At 38.5% G+C, this 17,860-nt stretch overlaps 1 protein-coding gene across 5 annotated transcripts in view; it reads right to left on the bottom strand.

Annotated features, from left to right (window-relative positions):
- Positions 1–17,860, bottom strand: part of MARCHF8 (membrane associated ring-CH-type finger 8) — a 129,591-nt gene that overhangs the window by 63,745 nt on the left and 47,986 nt on the right. For 4 of the 5 annotated variants that reach the window (XM_004765871.3, XM_004765874.3, XM_004765873.3 and 1 more), the window contains exon 2: positions 11,758–11,937. In XM_004765871.3, coding sequence (XP_004765928.1) covers positions 11,758–11,859 — 102 coding nt within the window. In that variant the 5' untranslated portion in view covers positions 11,860–11,937. Of the gene's footprint in view, positions 1–11,757; positions 11,938–13,988; positions 14,347–17,860 lie in introns of those variants that run through there. The other variant, XM_004765872.3, reaches the window with a different exon arrangement.

Raw genomic sequence — 17,860 nt, forward strand, 5'->3', positions numbered from 1 at the left:
AAGAGCAAGATATCTGGAAAGTCCAGAAATTTTGAAAATTAAGTAACACTTAAAGACACCCATGGATCAAAGAAGAAATCGAAGGGAAATTAGAAAGTATTTGAACCAAATAAAAATGAAACTCAAAAACCAAAATGTGCCAGATGCCACAAAAGCAGAAATTGGGAAATTTATAATCTCTAAATACCTAGCTTAGAAAATAAGAAAGTTCTCAAAAAAAAAAAAAAAAGGGAAATAAGGAAGGTTTCAAATAAATAACCTTGGCTTATACCTTAATTAGTTAGAAAAAGAAGAGCCAATTAAACTCAAAAAAAATAGAGGGGAAAAAATGAAAAAACAGAAAACAACAACGGAGAAAATCTATGAAACTGAAAGAATTCTTTGAAATCACTTTAATAAACTTGTGACCAGATGATCAAGAAAAAAGGATAATCAGTGCCATAGATGAATGTCTGTGTCTCTCCCAAAATTCATATTCATATGTTGAAATTCTAATGCCCATGTGATTATACTAAGAAGTGGGGACTTTGCATGAGAGCAGAGCTCTCATGAATGGAAAGAGGCCTCAGAGATATCCCTCACCTCTTCTGCCACATGAGGCTATCATAAGATGTCTGCAACCCAGAAGGCTCTCACCCGGGATCATGCTGGCACCTTGATCTGGGACTATAGAACTATGAGAAATGAATTTCTACTGTTTATAAACCATAAAGTCTGTGGTATTTTTTATTATAACAGTGCAGAATGGACTAAGACAACAAGGGAACATTATAAGCAATTTTATGTCAATAAATTCAACAATGAAACTGACCAATTCCATAAAAGGCACAAATTATCAAAGTATATGGGAAAAGAAACAGATAACCTAAATGACCTTCTATTAAAAATATTGAGACTTTAGTTTAAAATTTGCTCACAAAAAATTTCAAGGAGCACCTGGGTGACTCAGTCAGTTGACTATCTGACTCTTGATATTTCGGCTCAGGTCATGATCTCAGGGTCATGAGACCGAGCTCCACACTGGGCTCTGCACTCTCCGAGGAGCCTGCTTGAGATTCTCTTTCTCTGCCCCTCCCCATCCTTTACACACATGTGCTCTCTCCAAAATAAATAAATAAATCTTTTTAAAAAAAATTTTCCAGAGCCAGATGGCTTCACTGGTTATTTCTACCAAATCTTAAATTAGAAATAATAATACCAATTCTATTTAAACTCTTCTAAAATACTCAAGAGGAAGAAACAATTCCTTAATCATTGAATGAGGCCAGTATTGTCCTTATGACAAAATCAGACAAAGACATTACAATCAAAGAAAACTACAGACCAATATCCCTTTCGAACATAGATGCAAAAATTCTAGACAAGAATTCTAGCAATTCAAATCCAACCATATATAAAAAAGTTAATACAATACAGGGCGCCTGGGTGGCTCAGTCATTAAGCATCTGCCTCTGGCTGAAGTCAGTCTCCAGGTCCCGAGCGTGCTTTTCCCTCTTCCTCTACCCCTCCCCCCCTGCTTGTGTTCTTTCTCTCTCTGTCAAATAAACAAATAAAATCTTTTTTAAAAGAAAGTTCATACAGTATAAACAAGTGTGGTTTATACCAGAAACGTAGGGTTGGTTTAACATTAAAAAAAAAAAAAAAAACTCTAACCAGTATACTTTGCAATATTAACAAACTGTGATGGTTATTTTTATGTGTCAACTTGACCATGCTAAGGAATGCCCAGATAGCTGGTAAAACATTATTTCTGGATGCATCTATAGGAGCAGTTCCAGAAGATATTAACATTTGAATGACCCCAAAGCAGGTGGGCATTATCCAAATCCACTGAGGGACTGAATAAAATAAAAGGCAGAGGAAGGGAGTAAGTGCTGTTTGCTTGAGCTACCAAGTCCATCTTATTCCGCCCTTGGATATCAGCACACCACCTGCTTCTCAGGCCTTCGGACTCCAGCTCTGTAATCAAACTGAGACTCTAACATTTGTTTCCCTGGTTCTGAGGCCTTTGGATTTGGACTAAATGACACCATCAAACTTCCTGGTTCTCCAGTTTACAGACTGCAGGTGGAAGGATTTTTCAGGCTCCATAATCATGTGAGCCAAGTCCTATAATAAATCTCATATCTATATATCTATAGATAAAGATATCTTTTTTTAAAGTTTTTTTTAAGGTTTTATTTATTTATTTGACAGAGAGAGAGATCACAAGTAGGCAGAGAGGCTGAGAGAGAGGGAGAAGCAGGCTCTCCGCTGAGTGGACAGCCCGATGCAGGGCTCGATCCAAGGACCCTGAGATCATGACCTGAGCCGAAAGCAGAGGCTTAACCCACTGAGCCACCCAGACACCCCTAGATAAATATATCTTATTGGTTCTGTCTCTCTGAACAACCTTGATGAATATACAAAATAAAAAAATAGAGGGTGCCGGGGTAGCTCAGTTGGTTGGGCCGCTGCCTTCGGCTCAGGTCATGATCCCAGACTTCCAGGATCGAGTCCCTCATCGGGCTCCCAGCTCCTTGGGGAGTCCGTTTCTCCTTCTGACCTTCTCCTCTCTCATGCTCTCTCTCACTCATTCTCTCTCAAATAAATAAATAAAATCTTAAAAAAAAAAATAGAAACCATATGATCACCTCAGTAGACAGAACTGCAAGTATCCTTTGGTACATCTGACTCCATCCAAAACCCTGCACTAAGAGACTTGAACAATCACTTTTAACTTCTCATGGCCATGTCCCTAGAATGATGATTAAACAACCCTCTTAAGTTCCTGCCTGGAAAAACTCAAACGTTGCCAAAAACATTTAGTGTTTGTTCCAGCCAACAACCTGAAGATAGAACCCCTGTATCCCAATCTCTATAGGAGAGTACAAGCCTAAACTGAGTAAGCACCAGGTAGCAAACCCAGATGATTTAATCACCCCAACCAGCTCCTTTCCAACTTTTTGTAAATTTCAACATCCCTGACACTGTTCAAGTCCCCACTCCCCATTTTTTCCTCCTCCCTACATCCTCATTCTCTTTTTAAAATATTCTAGTCACCTCCACACAAAAAGAAGCTGAGTTCTGCTCACACTGGACTCTCCTCCCCACTGTAATATTTATTACTGAATAAAATCTGCCCTTAATGCTTTATCTAGAATACAGCTTTTTATTTGGTAAGACACAGAAAAAGCATTTGACAAAACCCATGATCCATTTCTGACCAAAACTCTCAGCAAACTAGAAATGGAAGAGAACTTCAACCTGATGGTATCTACAAAAAACATACAGCTTACATCATACTTAATATTGAAAGAATAAATGTTTTCCCCCTAAGATCAGGAACAACACAAGGACTACACATGTTCACTAGGACAAAAAGGAAGGAGGCAGGCATCCACATAAAAAAAAGACAATGTAAAACACTATTCATAGATGACACAATTACCTACATAGAAAATTTAATGAAAGCTACCATAGCTCATAAGTGAGTTTGCTAAAATGTCAAACAAGATAGAAGATAGAAGATCAATACAAGAACATCAGTTTTATTTCTAAATATTAGTAATGAGCAATAGATGTTAAAAATTTTTTTAAAAATAGTACGATTTACAAAGGCAGCAAAAGTACAAAGTAAATAGGGATAAAACTGACAAAAAAAAAAAAAAAGACTGACCTACACACTGAAATCTATACAACATTACTAAGAGAAATTAGGTAAGACTTAAAGAGAAGACATCTTGTTCATGGGTCAAGACTCAATACTGCTAAATGTCACTTCTCCCACAAATTGAACTTCAAATTCAATAATCCCAATAAAAAGCTCAGTAGACTTTTGTGTAGGAACTGACAACCTGATTCTTAAAATTCATATGGAAGTGCAAAAAAACAAATAGGCAAAACACGTTTGAGAAAGAACACTACTGACTTTCAAGATTTATTATAAAGCTGGAGTGTTTATGACAGTGTGATATTGGGGTAAAGACATTAAATAGATCAATGAAACAGAAAAGAGTCAAGACAACTGACACAATGGGAGAAGATATTTGCAAATGATATTATCAGATAAAGGGCTAGTATCCAAAATCTATAAAGAACTTATCAAACTCAACACCCAAAGAACAAATAATCCAATCAAGACATGGGCAGAAGACATGAACAGACATTCTCCAAAGAAGACATACAAATGGTCAAGAGACACACAAAAAAGTGCTCAACATCACTTGGCATCAAGGAAATACAAATCAAAACCGCAGTGAGGTATCAACTCACATCAGTCCAAATGGCTAAAATTAACAAGTAAGGAAATAACATGGAGTAAACAGTATGGAGGTTCCTCAAAAAGTTGAAAATAGAACTACCCTATGACCCAGCAATTGCACTACTGGGTATTTACCTTAAAGATAGAAATGTACTGATCTGGGGGCGCCTGGGTGGCTCAGTGGTTTAAGCCGCTGCCTTCGGCTCAGGTCATGATCTCGGGGTCCTGGGATCGAGTCCCACATCGGGCTCTCTGCTCGGCGGGGAGCCTGCTTCTCTCTCTCTCTCTCTCTCTGCCAGCCACTCTACCTACCTGTAATCTCTCTCTGTCAAATAAATAAATAAAATCTTTAAAAAAAAAAAAAAAAAAAAAAAAGAAATGTACTGATCTGAAGGGGCACATGTACCCCAATGTTTATAGCAGCAATGTCCACAATAGCCTATCTATGGAAACAGCCTAGATGTCCATCAACAGGTGAATGGATAAAGATGATGTGATACACACACACACACACACACACACACAGTGGAATACTATGCAGCCATAAAAAAACAAAATCCTGCCATTTACAGGATGGAACTAGAGGCTATTATGCTAAGCAAAATAAGCCTATCAGAGGCCATTACCATATGATCTCACTGATATGAGGAATCTGAGAAACGAGACAGGATCATAGGGGAAGGGAGGGAGAAATGAAACCAGAGAGGGAGACAAACCATAAGAGATTCTTAATCTCAGGAAACAAACTGAGGGTTTCTAGAGGGGACAAGGGTGGGAGGGATGGGGTAGGTGGATGATGGACAGTGGGGAAGGTATGTGCTATGAAGAGCTCTGTGAATTGTGTTAAGACTGATGAATCACAGACCTTTACTCCTGAAACAAATAATACATCTTATGTTAATAAAAATAAAAGAATAAATAACATTACAAAAATAGCTAAAAATTGAGACCCAAGGCTTAAACTAATATGGAAATTTTTTAAAAGATTTTATTTATTTGACAGACAGATAGAACACACATAGGCAAAGAGGCCGGCAGAGGGAGAGGGAGAAGCAGGCTCTCTGCTGAGGAGTGAGCCCAATTTGGGGCTCGATTCAGAACCCTGGGATCATGACCTGAGCAGAGGGCAGCCGCTCAACCGACTGAGCCACCCAGGCACCCACCCCCAATATGGAAATGTTTACAAGCATAAAGGAAAAGTCCTCTATTTGGATTCACAAATTAAATTACATAATGTGTAATTACAGGTTTGACACATGTGATAAGGATTCCTGTGACCCAAAGTTTAAACTGAGCCAGTAATGTTTTAACCTGCAAAACCTAACATATATTTTAGAAACTGTACATGCATTATGAATGCTCTTAGCCTTCATCGTACAGCATACCCAGAGTACATGCTCACTTCCCAACTTGCTAATTAAATGTATTCAATAAACCACGATGAGTCCAATTAATCACAACCAAAGAAGCATGGTAATTATACATCATACAATGTTGGGGGCAGCTGACACCCATCAAGCACTTAGGAAAAAAAGAAAAGAGTCAAGAAATAAGCACATACATATTTGGGAAACTGATTAAGGTACTGTGATGGAGAAAAGACAGTCCATTCTACTCAAAGAATGTTACTGGAGCAACTGGATATTTACAAAAAAACTATATTGGATATATACTCCATATAATAAACAAAAATTAATTCAAAATAGATTCCAGACATATGGGAAAAACCAAAACTATAAGTGTTCTAAGATACTATTTGCACCTTTGGGCTAAGTAAAGCTTTCTTTTTTTATTTTAAGATTTATTTATTTGACAGAGAGAGAGAGAGATAACAAGTAGGCAGAGAGGCAGGCAGAGAGATGGGGGGGAAGCAGGCTCCCCACTGAGCAAAGAGCCCAATGCGGGGCTCAATCCCAGGACCCTGAGACCATGACCTGAGCTGAAGGCAGAGGCTTAACCCACTGAGCCACCCAGGTGTCCCAAGTAAAGCTTTCTTAATAGAACACCAAAAGTACAATAAATACAAGGGAAAAAGGATAAATTTGACTTCACCAAAATTTAAAAAGTTAAAACCAAACTTTACTCTTCAAAAGACACTGGCAGGAACATTAAAAGACAATCCAGTCCCTGGGAGAAAACATCTGTAAAGCATTTATCTGATAAAGGACTTGTATCTAGAATACATACAGAATGCTCAAAATGAAGGGGTGCCTGGGTGGCTCAGTGGGTTAAGCCGCTGCCTTCGGCTCAGGTCATGATCCCAGGGTCCTGGGATCGAGCCCCACATTGGGCTCTCTGCTCATCAGGGAGCCTGCTTCCTCTTCTCTCTCTCTCTGCCTGCCTCTCTGCCTACCTGTGATCTCTATCTGTCAAATAAATAAAATCTTTAAAAAAAAAAAAAAAAAGAATGCTCAAAATCAGACAAAAGAAAAATGGCCACCAATTTTTTAAGTGGACAAAAGGTTTAAAGAGGCTCTTCAACAAAAAAGACATAAGGATGAAAAGATGTTCCACATCATTATTCATGAGGGAAATGCAAATTAAAACCACAATGAGATGCCAGTATATACCTATTAGATGTTAAAATTAAAAAGACAGACCATATCAAGTGTTGGCAGAGATGTAGAAGAATTGGAACTCCCCTCCTTCTGGCAGGAATGTAAAAGGGTACAATCATTTTGGAAAACAGTTTGTCCGTACCTTAAAAAGTTAAACATACATCTACCATATGTTTCCACTACTAGGTATTTACCCAAGGGAAAGGAAATATATGTCCATACAAAGGGCTTATATGAATGTTAAGAGTAGCCTTAATCATAACAACCCAAAATAGGAAAGAACCCAGATGTCCATCAACAGGAGAATGAATAAACAAATTATGATAGATCCATACAATGAATACTACTCAGCAAGAAAAGGACACAACTTTGTACACACACACACACACACATAAACACACACATAGGAATATAACTCAACCATCAAAAAGAATGAAATCTTGCCATTTGCAATGACATGGATGGAACTAGAGGATATTATACTAAGCGAAATTAAGTCAGTCAGAGAAAGACAAATATATGATTGCATTCAAATGTGGAGTTTAAGAAACAAAACAGATACACATAGGGGAAGGGAAGGAAAAATAACGGGAAACAGACTAGGAAAAACTGCAAGAGACTCTTTAACTATAGGAAAGAAGCTGAAAGTTGCTAGAGGGGAGGTGGGTAAGGGGATGTAGTAACTGGGTGATGGGCATTAAGGAGGGCACCTGATATAATGAGTAATTGGTGCTCATGCAACTGATGAATCACTAAATTACCTCTGAAACTAATAATATACTATATATTAATTAAATTTAATTTTTAAAAATGTAAATAAGTAAGAAAAGGACATAACTATTGATACACACAACTTGGATGAATCTCAAAAGAATCTCTGAAAAAAACTAAATTTAAAAAAGTACATAATATGTAACTCCATCCCTATAAAACCCTAGAAAATGCAAACTAATCTACAGTGAAAGAAAGCAGATCAATGACTGCTTGAGTAGAGGTATGAGGAAACTTACAAGTGATGGATATGTTCACAATCTTGCTTGAGAAGATACTGTACATTTTATGTTTTTTTTTTTTTTAAAGATTTTTATTTATTTAACAGACAGAGATCACAAGTAGGCAGAGAGAGAGAGAGGAGACAGCAGGGTCCCTGCCGAGCAGAGAGCCCGATGTGGGGCTCGATCCCAGGACCCTGGGATCATGACCTGAGCCGAAGGCAGAGGCTCTAACCCACTGAGCCACCCAGGCGCCCCGATACTGTACATTTTAAATATGTTACTGCATGTCAATTATAATGTAATAAGGCTATTTAAAAATGAAATAAAGCAAAAAAAATCTTAAAAAATGTAACAGGACCTATCAAACCACGAGACAGATTTAGTTTTGATAAGAAATTAACGACTCTCTAAACTATAAGAAAAAATATTTTCCAAAAAAACTATGAAGAATATATTCCTTATAGATGGAGTGCAAATAACCTCCATATCAGGTTTCTAAATGCAGACCAGAGTCCGGAAGGTGACAGATTGATACTTATAAAACACTAAGAAGGGGCGCCTGGGTGGCTCAGTGGGATAAGCCACTGCCTTCGGCTCAGGTCATGATCTCGGGGTCCTGGGATCGAGTCCCGCATCAGGCTCTCTGATCAGCAGGGAGCCTGCTTCCTCCTCTCTCTCTCTGCCTGCCTCTCTGCATACTTGTGATCTCTCTCTGTCAAATAAATAAATAAAATCTTTAAAACACTAAGAAAAAAAAAATTCTCAAGAAACATCTACCCAGTTCATAAGCAAGAGTAGCAGAAATCTTTTTATTATAAAACATTCCTCTTAATTCCACAGTGGTCCCCATACCATTAAAACTAAATTCATTCATTCATTCATCAACTGTATTGACTGCTCTGTAAGTCATTATCTGTTTTTGGAACTGTATAGATATGGGCTCATGCAATGGATGCTATAAAATCATGTACCTGATAAATCTAAGTAAAACTGTCAACATTAAGAGTTATATTATTTGATTCCGGGTAAACTGCAAGGCTCCTCCTCCTTACAAGATTCAGAAGGAATAAAACTATTATTGATGTAATGAACTGTCTCATGTTATCCCAGAAACTGTGAGATTAAGTTCAACCTTTGCAGCTCTGAGAACAGTGGGTAATGAGCAGGAAGGAAGGAGTGTCTCCTCCCCTCCTCTCCAAACACAGAGGATCAGAAATCATACCAAAGAATTCTGCTGTGAACTCACTGGGCCAGGGAAACTGGATAAAGGAAAACAGACTCCAATGGACAAAATGTGCCTTCCAAATCAATTCTGATACCACACTGCAAAACCTAGACACCCACAAAAATCATCTTCAGCAACGTGCCAGCTGCTGCCGAAACTTCAAGCTCCTGTCTGGGCTGCAACCCCACTGCCTGCAGCCTCACATTGGCACCTTGATTCCCTGAACTCTCACAATGCCATCAGGTGTCCAAACTATTCCCCACACTAAAGTGGCACAGAATGGTGCCTCTTTTCAATACCGATTAAAATCCCAACTCCATGAACATAGTCATTAGTGCTACTTATTTAAACCTTAAAATCCCCATCCAATAGATCAATTCACTAAGTATTTACTAAATACCCACTGTGACAAATCTGCAATAGGGTTTTACATCCAAATGAATCTCCCTTCCTGGCCTAAAATGTTGGACTTCTTCCTTTTTCCAAACAAGTCTTTTTACATATATATATATATATATATATATATATATATTTTTTTTTTTTTTTTTTTTTTGAGATAGATAGATAGATGGATAGAGATCTCAAAAAATCCTGCCATCTGGTGTCCAAATTTGACACTGCACTGAATAGGGACCGAGCAACCTCTATGTGGTATAGGCAAGCACCCTAGAACTAAAAAATGTTCCATGTGGGGGTATTTAAAAATCCATTTGGGGGCGCCTGGGTGGCTCAGTGGGTTAAGCCTCTGCCTTTGGCTCAGGTCATGATCTCAGGGTCCTGGGATCGAGCCCCGCGTCGGGCTCTCTGCTCAGCAGTGGGCCTGCTTCCCCTTCTCTCTCTGCCTGCCTCTCTGCCTACTTGTGATCTCTCTCTCTGTCAAATAAATAAATAAAATCTTTTTTAAAAAATCCATTTGGACTAAAGAGTTACAAGAAAAGACCATTAATTTAAATGAATCTTAAATGAAGTCTATTAATTAACTTAAATGAAAACTGAAAGAATATGGGAAAACAGGCCTTCTCCCATCTCCAGCAAATCGAGGAAAAACTGAAGCTGAAAATGAAATATCCAAAACCCATCTACACCAGCACCACTCCTGGTCAGCCTTTCAATCAATGCTGGCCACACTCCTAAGAGCTCAGCAAAATAGAAAGGGTGCAGACTGACCACACAAACATCTGAAAAAAGGAAAACACAAACTAAGAATATAGAGACCTATTTTATGTTATATGGTACCTTTTCATTTTCCATAGTCCATGTACTTCAAGAACTATGATATGATAAATTCAGGGTTGGTTTTTTTTTTTCATTATTTATGTAATAAGGCAAAAAGTGGTGTCCCATCAGCTATAATGACTCAACTTCAAACAAGATATTACTTCTTGACTTGACAAGGATTGTTTAGAGTCTTCAGCAAAGATTTACTACAAAATAGGAAGGGTATCAGAACTAATGAGCATGTGTCTACACAGCACATGGTAAAGGCGAGGAGAAAGTAGGAGGAATCAGGGATGACTCCCTATCTCACCCCACATGCAATTACCAAGCTCAGTGGATGAATAAACTAAGTATCTCTCTATCCCCACTGCCCTACCCTAGACAAAGTCACCATCACCTTTTCCTTAGACCAGGAACTGGCAAACTACAGCCTACAGGCCACATCTGGCCTGTCACCTGTTTTTGCAAGTAAAGTTTTATTGGCGCACAGTCATGACCACTCATTTATATATTATCTTTGGCTATTTTCATGCTACAATGACAGAATTAGGGAGATGTGACTGGCCTACCAAGTCTAAAACATTTACCATCTGCCTCTTTACAGAGAAAGTTTGCCAAACTTGGCCTAAGTAGGCTATTAAATAAACCTCTAACTAGTCTCTCTACCACTCAGTTAATTCCCTCTCTAACCCAGTCTGAGTGAAAAGTTTTAAGAACACAAATTTGATCATTCATTCTGCAAAGATAAACCCAAATTCCTTATAAGGAATATCTATCTATTCCTTATTCCTCTTCCAACCTCCCATCCTGCCACTACCCGTTATGTTCCAGTAATTCTATCTTAATCTCTCCAAACCCACCTTGCTTTAGCCTCTGAGCTTTCAGCATATGATATTTCTTCCAACTGGGATACTCTACCTTTCTTTAGCTAACTCCAGGTCACCCTTCAGGTTCTCTATGTAAATGTCATTTTCTCTAGGAAGCCATTCCTGACCCCTTGGGCTGGAATTTGGTGGTCCTGCATTCCTCCATCACTGACCTTGTTTTTAGACTCTAATGCTTTTTAACTGTCAGACCAGATCAAGAGCCATATAAGGGCAGAGACAGGCTCTGTGCTGTTAACTACGATACTCTTGCAGGAAACAGGGACTAGTACATATGAGGTATTTATAAAGTCTTTGTTCAAATTAATTTACCCTTTGCATCATGTTCTGAGAATTAAAGAACTTGTTCTCAGAGATTTATCAGAAATAATCATACCATTGTAGGCAATGAAGATAAATAAGTCGTGTATAACCATAGCAGAATATGTTGATACCAAAATCTGAAACCTAGAAACCTATAGAGAAAGCTTCTGAACCCAACGATTTACACCTTTTTAGTGTAATTTTTAGTATATTACTGGAGAAATATACTATATTTTAGTATATTACTGGAGAAAACCTTGATCGTCAGAGCTTATCATTCCAGACCACACATAACAAAAATGATGAAACTGAAAAAACATTCTCCTAATACCTGCTCTTCCCTCTCCTTTTCTTTGGTCTTACTTCTGTAGACTCTAGCAGAGGCGACATCCTGGGTTGGAATGGTAGAGATCTGATGCAGTGGCATGCTCATCCCAGCCTCCTGTCTGGTTGTCGTCTTTACTGAAGAGAGTCTCCAGTGGTAGAGTCATTTTGGGCCATCGACGTCAAGCTGAGAGGGAGGATACAAGACATAAATGAGCTAAAACACTTCAAATTTCCAACAGTGAGATTAGCATTTTATATTTACACTCTTACATTCGTATTTGAATCAGTTACAATATCTGACATAAATACTTGGTATCCAAAAACAACAGAAGATAAACGTTTTACGGGGGAAATTTTAACATTTTTCTCATATAATAAGATGGAAACACCTGAAAGAGGCTGTGGGTCAGGTACAAGTATAATGAGATATTACTTTTCCATTGTCCATTAGGTTTTAACCAGCAGTGTCATTCTTTAAGAGTATTTCTGAAATCAAATTTTTTTCTTGAAAAGGCATTCATTCTGACTAAAGTAGTCATCTTTCCTTAAAACCACTGCCCTAGAAAATCCACATAATGATAGGATTAAAGGTTAAAAACTCTAGAATAAATTTAAAAGATCTATGATCTCTGCTTAACCTTCTGAAAGTCTAGACTGTTTAGACAGTTGTCGGCAAACTTTTCCTACAAAGGACCAGAGAGTAAATACTTTGGGCATTGTGGGCCATATATTTTTTTCTTAATTACTCAGTTCTGCTGTTGTAGCATGAAAGCAGCCACAGTAAGTGTGTAAATGAATGGGAATGGTTATGTTCCAGTAAAACTTTACTTATAAAAACAAATGGCCGGTTAGATTTGGCCCATAGCCTACAGTGCTAATCCTGTTCTAAGGAATTTTCCAGAGAAGAAGAATGTCATCAGGAATATTCCTGGGATCTTGAAAAGGCTGCCCTTAGGTAAAATAATAGTTTCTAAGTCCAATGATTCCAGGCACACCTGTCTTTTTTCTGGTTCTCTTTTACATTCCTCCAAAGTACCTGGTAACTGAATTGTATGTTTTCCATCCCAACACTGTCCCCACTGAAATTTATCAAACTCTGTATATAAAACCAATTATATATCCAAATTATCCATTAACTTTAATGTAGTAACGTTTCATGCTATTTGAATTTTAACAAAGGATGGAAGCATTAAACCAAACAATGAATCTCTGATTTAGGGATTTTCACTTAACTAACCATGCATTGGAGGGTGGGACAACAGGCAGGGAGCGTAAACAACAGGGCTTGACAAGTCTGAGGTCATATTTGATGAGTGGCCATTTATTCTACCCAACCCTAAGGTCACATCTGAAGGGCAGCCAATTATTCTACCTCTCCCCAAACTCTGTTCTGTGTTTGTGTGGCTGATCCCATCCTTGACAGTGTTACTTTTTTTTTTTTTAAAGATTTTTTATTTATTATTTATTTGACAGAGAGAGAGAAATCACAAGTAGGCGGAGAGTCAGGCAGAGAGAGAGAGAGAAGCAGGCTCCCGCTGAGCAAAGAGCCCGATGCGGGGCTCGATCCCAGGACACTGAGATCATGACCTGAGCCGAAGGCAGTGGCTTAATCCACTGAGCCACCCAGGCGCCCCCTTGACAGTGTTACTAACCAAACCAATGAACAACAGAACTCACAGAATTAATTTCTTTCACCAGATTCTCTGATTAACAAGCCACAAGAAGGAATAAAAACTGGAAGGGATCAACTCTATGAGAAAATGAACAAAAAGAATATTGTTCTTAAAAGTCTAGTGTTGGGGTGCCTGGGTGGCTCAGTGGGTTAAAGCCTCTGCCTTCGGCTCAGGTCATGATCCCAGGGTCCTAGGATTGAGCCCCATATTGGGCTCTCTGCTTAGCGGGAAGCCTGCTTCCTCCTCTCTCTCTGCCTGCCTCTCTCTGTCTACTTGAGATCTCTGTCTGTCAAATAAATAAAATCTTCCCAAAAAAAGCCCACTTTAAATGTCTAGTGTTATAATAGGTGGGCGATCACTGATAACCAATAAAACAGGGAAATACAGGTGATATTAATGTCTACATATTACAATCAATAATTAATAAAATGTTAGTATCCACATACTATACATTACCTACTCTATCATAAGCCTTTGATGAGGCTGACTAAAGATGGAACACTGTGCCCAGCAAATGGTCTGGATATTTATGTTCGCATCACACAAAATAAGAGGCACTTACTGCTGAGTTGTCTTATGCTGTCTGGGTGGTCACAACAGTCACTGGAGAACAGTTTTTTCATCACTCATGCATCAGAGTTCTCTGTCACAGATGGCAAACTCCATGTGGCCTCTTGGAATACTTACACAAAATAACCATGTCCACAGTCCTTACTACATATCATATCTATAGCTGCCTTTGGTGCTTCTAGTATAATAATCATTATTACATCATTGTACATGATCATGACAAGCCTGAAGAGGACTATTTATGCCAGAGAGACACAAATGTGAGAATAGGTTTTAAATACTTTGCAGAATTTTGAAGGTCCTCCCCTCCTTACAGTCATTTAAGCTACTCTTTTGATATGAGCCCCTATCTCCAAGTAACAGTCCTGAAAGTCTGCCTGAAGCAATTCCTCTCCTATGCCGTATTTAGGACAAAAGTGATAATGGTAAGGGGCGCCTGAGTGGCTCAGTGGGTTAAGCCTCTGCCTTCAGTTCAGGTCATAATCCCAGAGACCTGAGATCAGTCCTGAGCCCCACATCAGGGAGCCTGCTTCCCCCCTGCCCTGTCTGCCTCCCTGCCTACTTGTGATTTATCTCACTGTCAAATAAATAAATAAGTAAATCTTTATTTTAAAAATGTAATGTTAAAAACCAAAATGCAGAACAGACCATGCCACTTTCTGTGTGAAGGTTCATGTGAAAAGCATAAAGCAGGTATTACTTGTACTACTTTCTTTGCATGATTACCAAATACCCATTTTAAATCAATTCATCTGTAATGAAGAGCAATAATTAAACCTCTACACTATGCCTGACAATCCAGGCATGAGGACTTCAATTTCTACTGCTAAAAATATAGCACAACTGATACAAACATCCATATCTAGAAGAAATGGACAAACTGGGTGTTTAAGAATATGGAAACGGGGGCACCTGGCTGGTTCAGTTGGTGGAGTATGCAACTCTTAATCTTGAGGTCATGAGTTTGAGCCCCATGTTGCATCTAGTGATTAGTTTTTAAAAAATCTTTAAAAAATTGGGGGAGTATATAGAAAGAAATGGATATTCCATGTCACCAGAACAGAAGACTTACTATTATGAAGGTGGCAATTCTCCCAAAACTGATATTATACAAATAAAGCAACCCTTATCAAAAATCCAGCAGACTTCTAGGCAGAAATTAGACAAGCTGATCCTAGAATTCGTATAGAAAGTAGAGGAACCCAGGATACTCAAACAATCTTGAAGAACAAAGTTGGATAACTCACACTTCCCAATTTCAAAACTTAACTACAAAGGAATAGTAACCAAGACAGCATCAAATCGGAATATGGGTAGATATATAGATTAACAGAAGAGAACTTAGAGTCAACAAATAAGCCCATGTATCTATATCTATGGTCAACTGGTTTTTCAACGAGGGTTCCAAGACTATTCAATGGGGTAAAGAACAGTCCATTGCATATGCAAATAAATGAATTTAGATTCCTATCTCAGGGGTGCCTGGGTGGCTCAGTGGGTTAAAGCCCCTCCCTTCGGTTCAGGTCATGATCCCAGAGTCCTGGGATCGAGCCCCACATCGGGCTCTCTGCTCGGCAGGGAGCCTGCTTCCACCTCTCTCTCTGCCTGCCTCTCTGCCTACTTGGGATCTCTGTCTGTCAAATAAATAAATAAACAAAATCTTAAAAAAAAAAAAAAGATTCCTATCTCACACAAATAAAAAATAAACTAAACATTGCCCAAATAAAAATGTTTGTGCTTCAACAGACACCATCAAGAAAGTGAAAAGACAGGGGCACCTGGGTGGCTCAGTGGGTTAAGCCTCTGCTTTCAGCTCAGGTCATGATCCCAGGGTCCCGGGATCGAGCCCTGCATCGGGCTCTCTGCTGAGCAGAGAGCCTGCTTCCCCCTCTCTCTCTGCCTACTTATGATCTCTGTCAAATAAATAAATAAAATCTTTTAAAAAAAGAAAGAAAGAAAGTGAAAAGACAACCATAGAACACAAAAAATCATTTTGCAAAACATACAATGAGGGTCTTGTGTGTTGAATATATGAAAAGGGCTGTCACAACTCAACAATAAATAGACAAATAACCCAAAGAAAAATGCGTTGTTCAAGAGACTCTTAATTATACAGATTACTAGAGGAGAGGGAGGTGGGAGGATGGGTCAAATAGGTGACAGGGATTAAGGAGTGCACTTGTGGAGATGAGCACAGGGTTATGCATCGAAGTGTTGAATTACTGTATTATAAAACTGAAACTAAGATAACACTGTTAACCAACTAAAATTAAAATAAAAACTTTTAAAAAGCAAAAATGGGTTGTTTAACATCATTAGCCAACAGGAGAATGCAAATCAAAACCATGAGATATACTTCAATTATGACTATATTTAAAGACAGATCAGTGTTGGCAAGGATGTGGAGAAACTGAGGTCCTCATAAAATGCTGGTGGAACTACATGCAGCTGCTTTGGAAAACAGTTTGGATCTTCCTTAAAATGTGGAAATAACACAAATGTCCATAAATTAATAAATGGATAAATAAAGCATGTTATCTACATAATGGAATACTATTTAGCAATAAAAAGGAATGATACATGAATACATGCTACAACATGGATGAAACTTGAAAGCATTTTACAAAGTGAAAGAACAAAATATTTTATGATTACATTTTTATGAAATTGTCCAGAGTAGGCAAATCATAGAAACAGAAAGTAGATTACTGATTGCCAAGGACTAGGGTAGGGCTCAGGAATGGGAGCTGATGGCTAAAAGGGTTTCTTTTTAGAGTAATAAATATGTTCTAAAATTTATTATGGTCATGTTGCATAATTTCTAAAGATACCTAAAAGCCAGAGAATTATAGAATTTAAAATGGGTGGATTGTAACAAATGTGAATTATATCTCAATAAAGCTGCTTTTTAAAAGAATATATAAGTAATTACTATGAATTAAGATAGATAAACTGACCCTCAACTGTATGGTCAACTAATCTTTGACAAAGCAATGTGAGTTTTTCCCAATGGAAAAAAGACAGTCTCTTCAACAAATAGTGGTGGGAAAACTGGACAGCCACATGCAGAAGAATGAAACTGGACCATTTCCTTATACCATACACAAAAATAGACTCAAAGTTGATGAAAGATCTAAATGTGAGACGGGAATCCATCAAAATCCTAGAGGAAAAGACAGGCAGCAACCTCTGTGACCTTGGCCACAGCAACTTCTTTCTAGATAAGTCTCTAAAGGCAAGGGAAACAAGGCAAAAATGAACTACTGGGACTTGGTCAAGATAAAAGCCTTCTGCAAAGGAAACAGTCAACAAAACCAAAAGATGACCAACAATGGGAGAAGATATTTTCAAATGATATTATCAAATAAAGGGGTAGTATCCAAAATCTATAAAGAACTTATCAGGGGCGCCTGGGTGGCTCAGTGGATTAAGCCGCTGCCTTCGGCTCAGGTCATGATCTCAGGGTCTTGGGATCGAGTCCCGCATCAGGCTCTCTGCTCAGCAGGGAGCCTGCTTCCCTCTCTCTCTCTCTCTCTGGCTGCCTCTCTGTCTACTTGTGATTTCTCTCTGTCAAATAAATAAGTCTTTAAAAAAAAAAAAAAGAACTTATCAAACTCAACACCCAAGGAACAAATAATCCAATCAAGACATGGGCAGAAGACATGAACAGACATTCTCCAAAGAAGACATACAAATGGCCAACAGACACATGAAAAAGTGCTCAACATCACTCGGCATCAGGGAAATACAAATCAAAACCAAAGTGAGATACCACCGCACACCAGTCTAAATGGCTAAAATCAACAAGTCAGGAAACGACACATGTTGGTGAGGAAACAGAGAAAGGGGAACCCTCCGACACTG

This window comes from Mustela putorius, unplaced genomic scaffold (assembly GCF_011764305.1).
Source record: "Mustela putorius furo isolate JIRA1106 unplaced genomic scaffold, ASM1176430v1.1 tig00003909_pilon_pilon_pilon, whole genome shotgun sequence".
In the NCBI taxonomy this organism is placed as follows: Eukaryota; Metazoa; Chordata; class Mammalia; order Carnivora; family Mustelidae; genus Mustela; species Mustela putorius.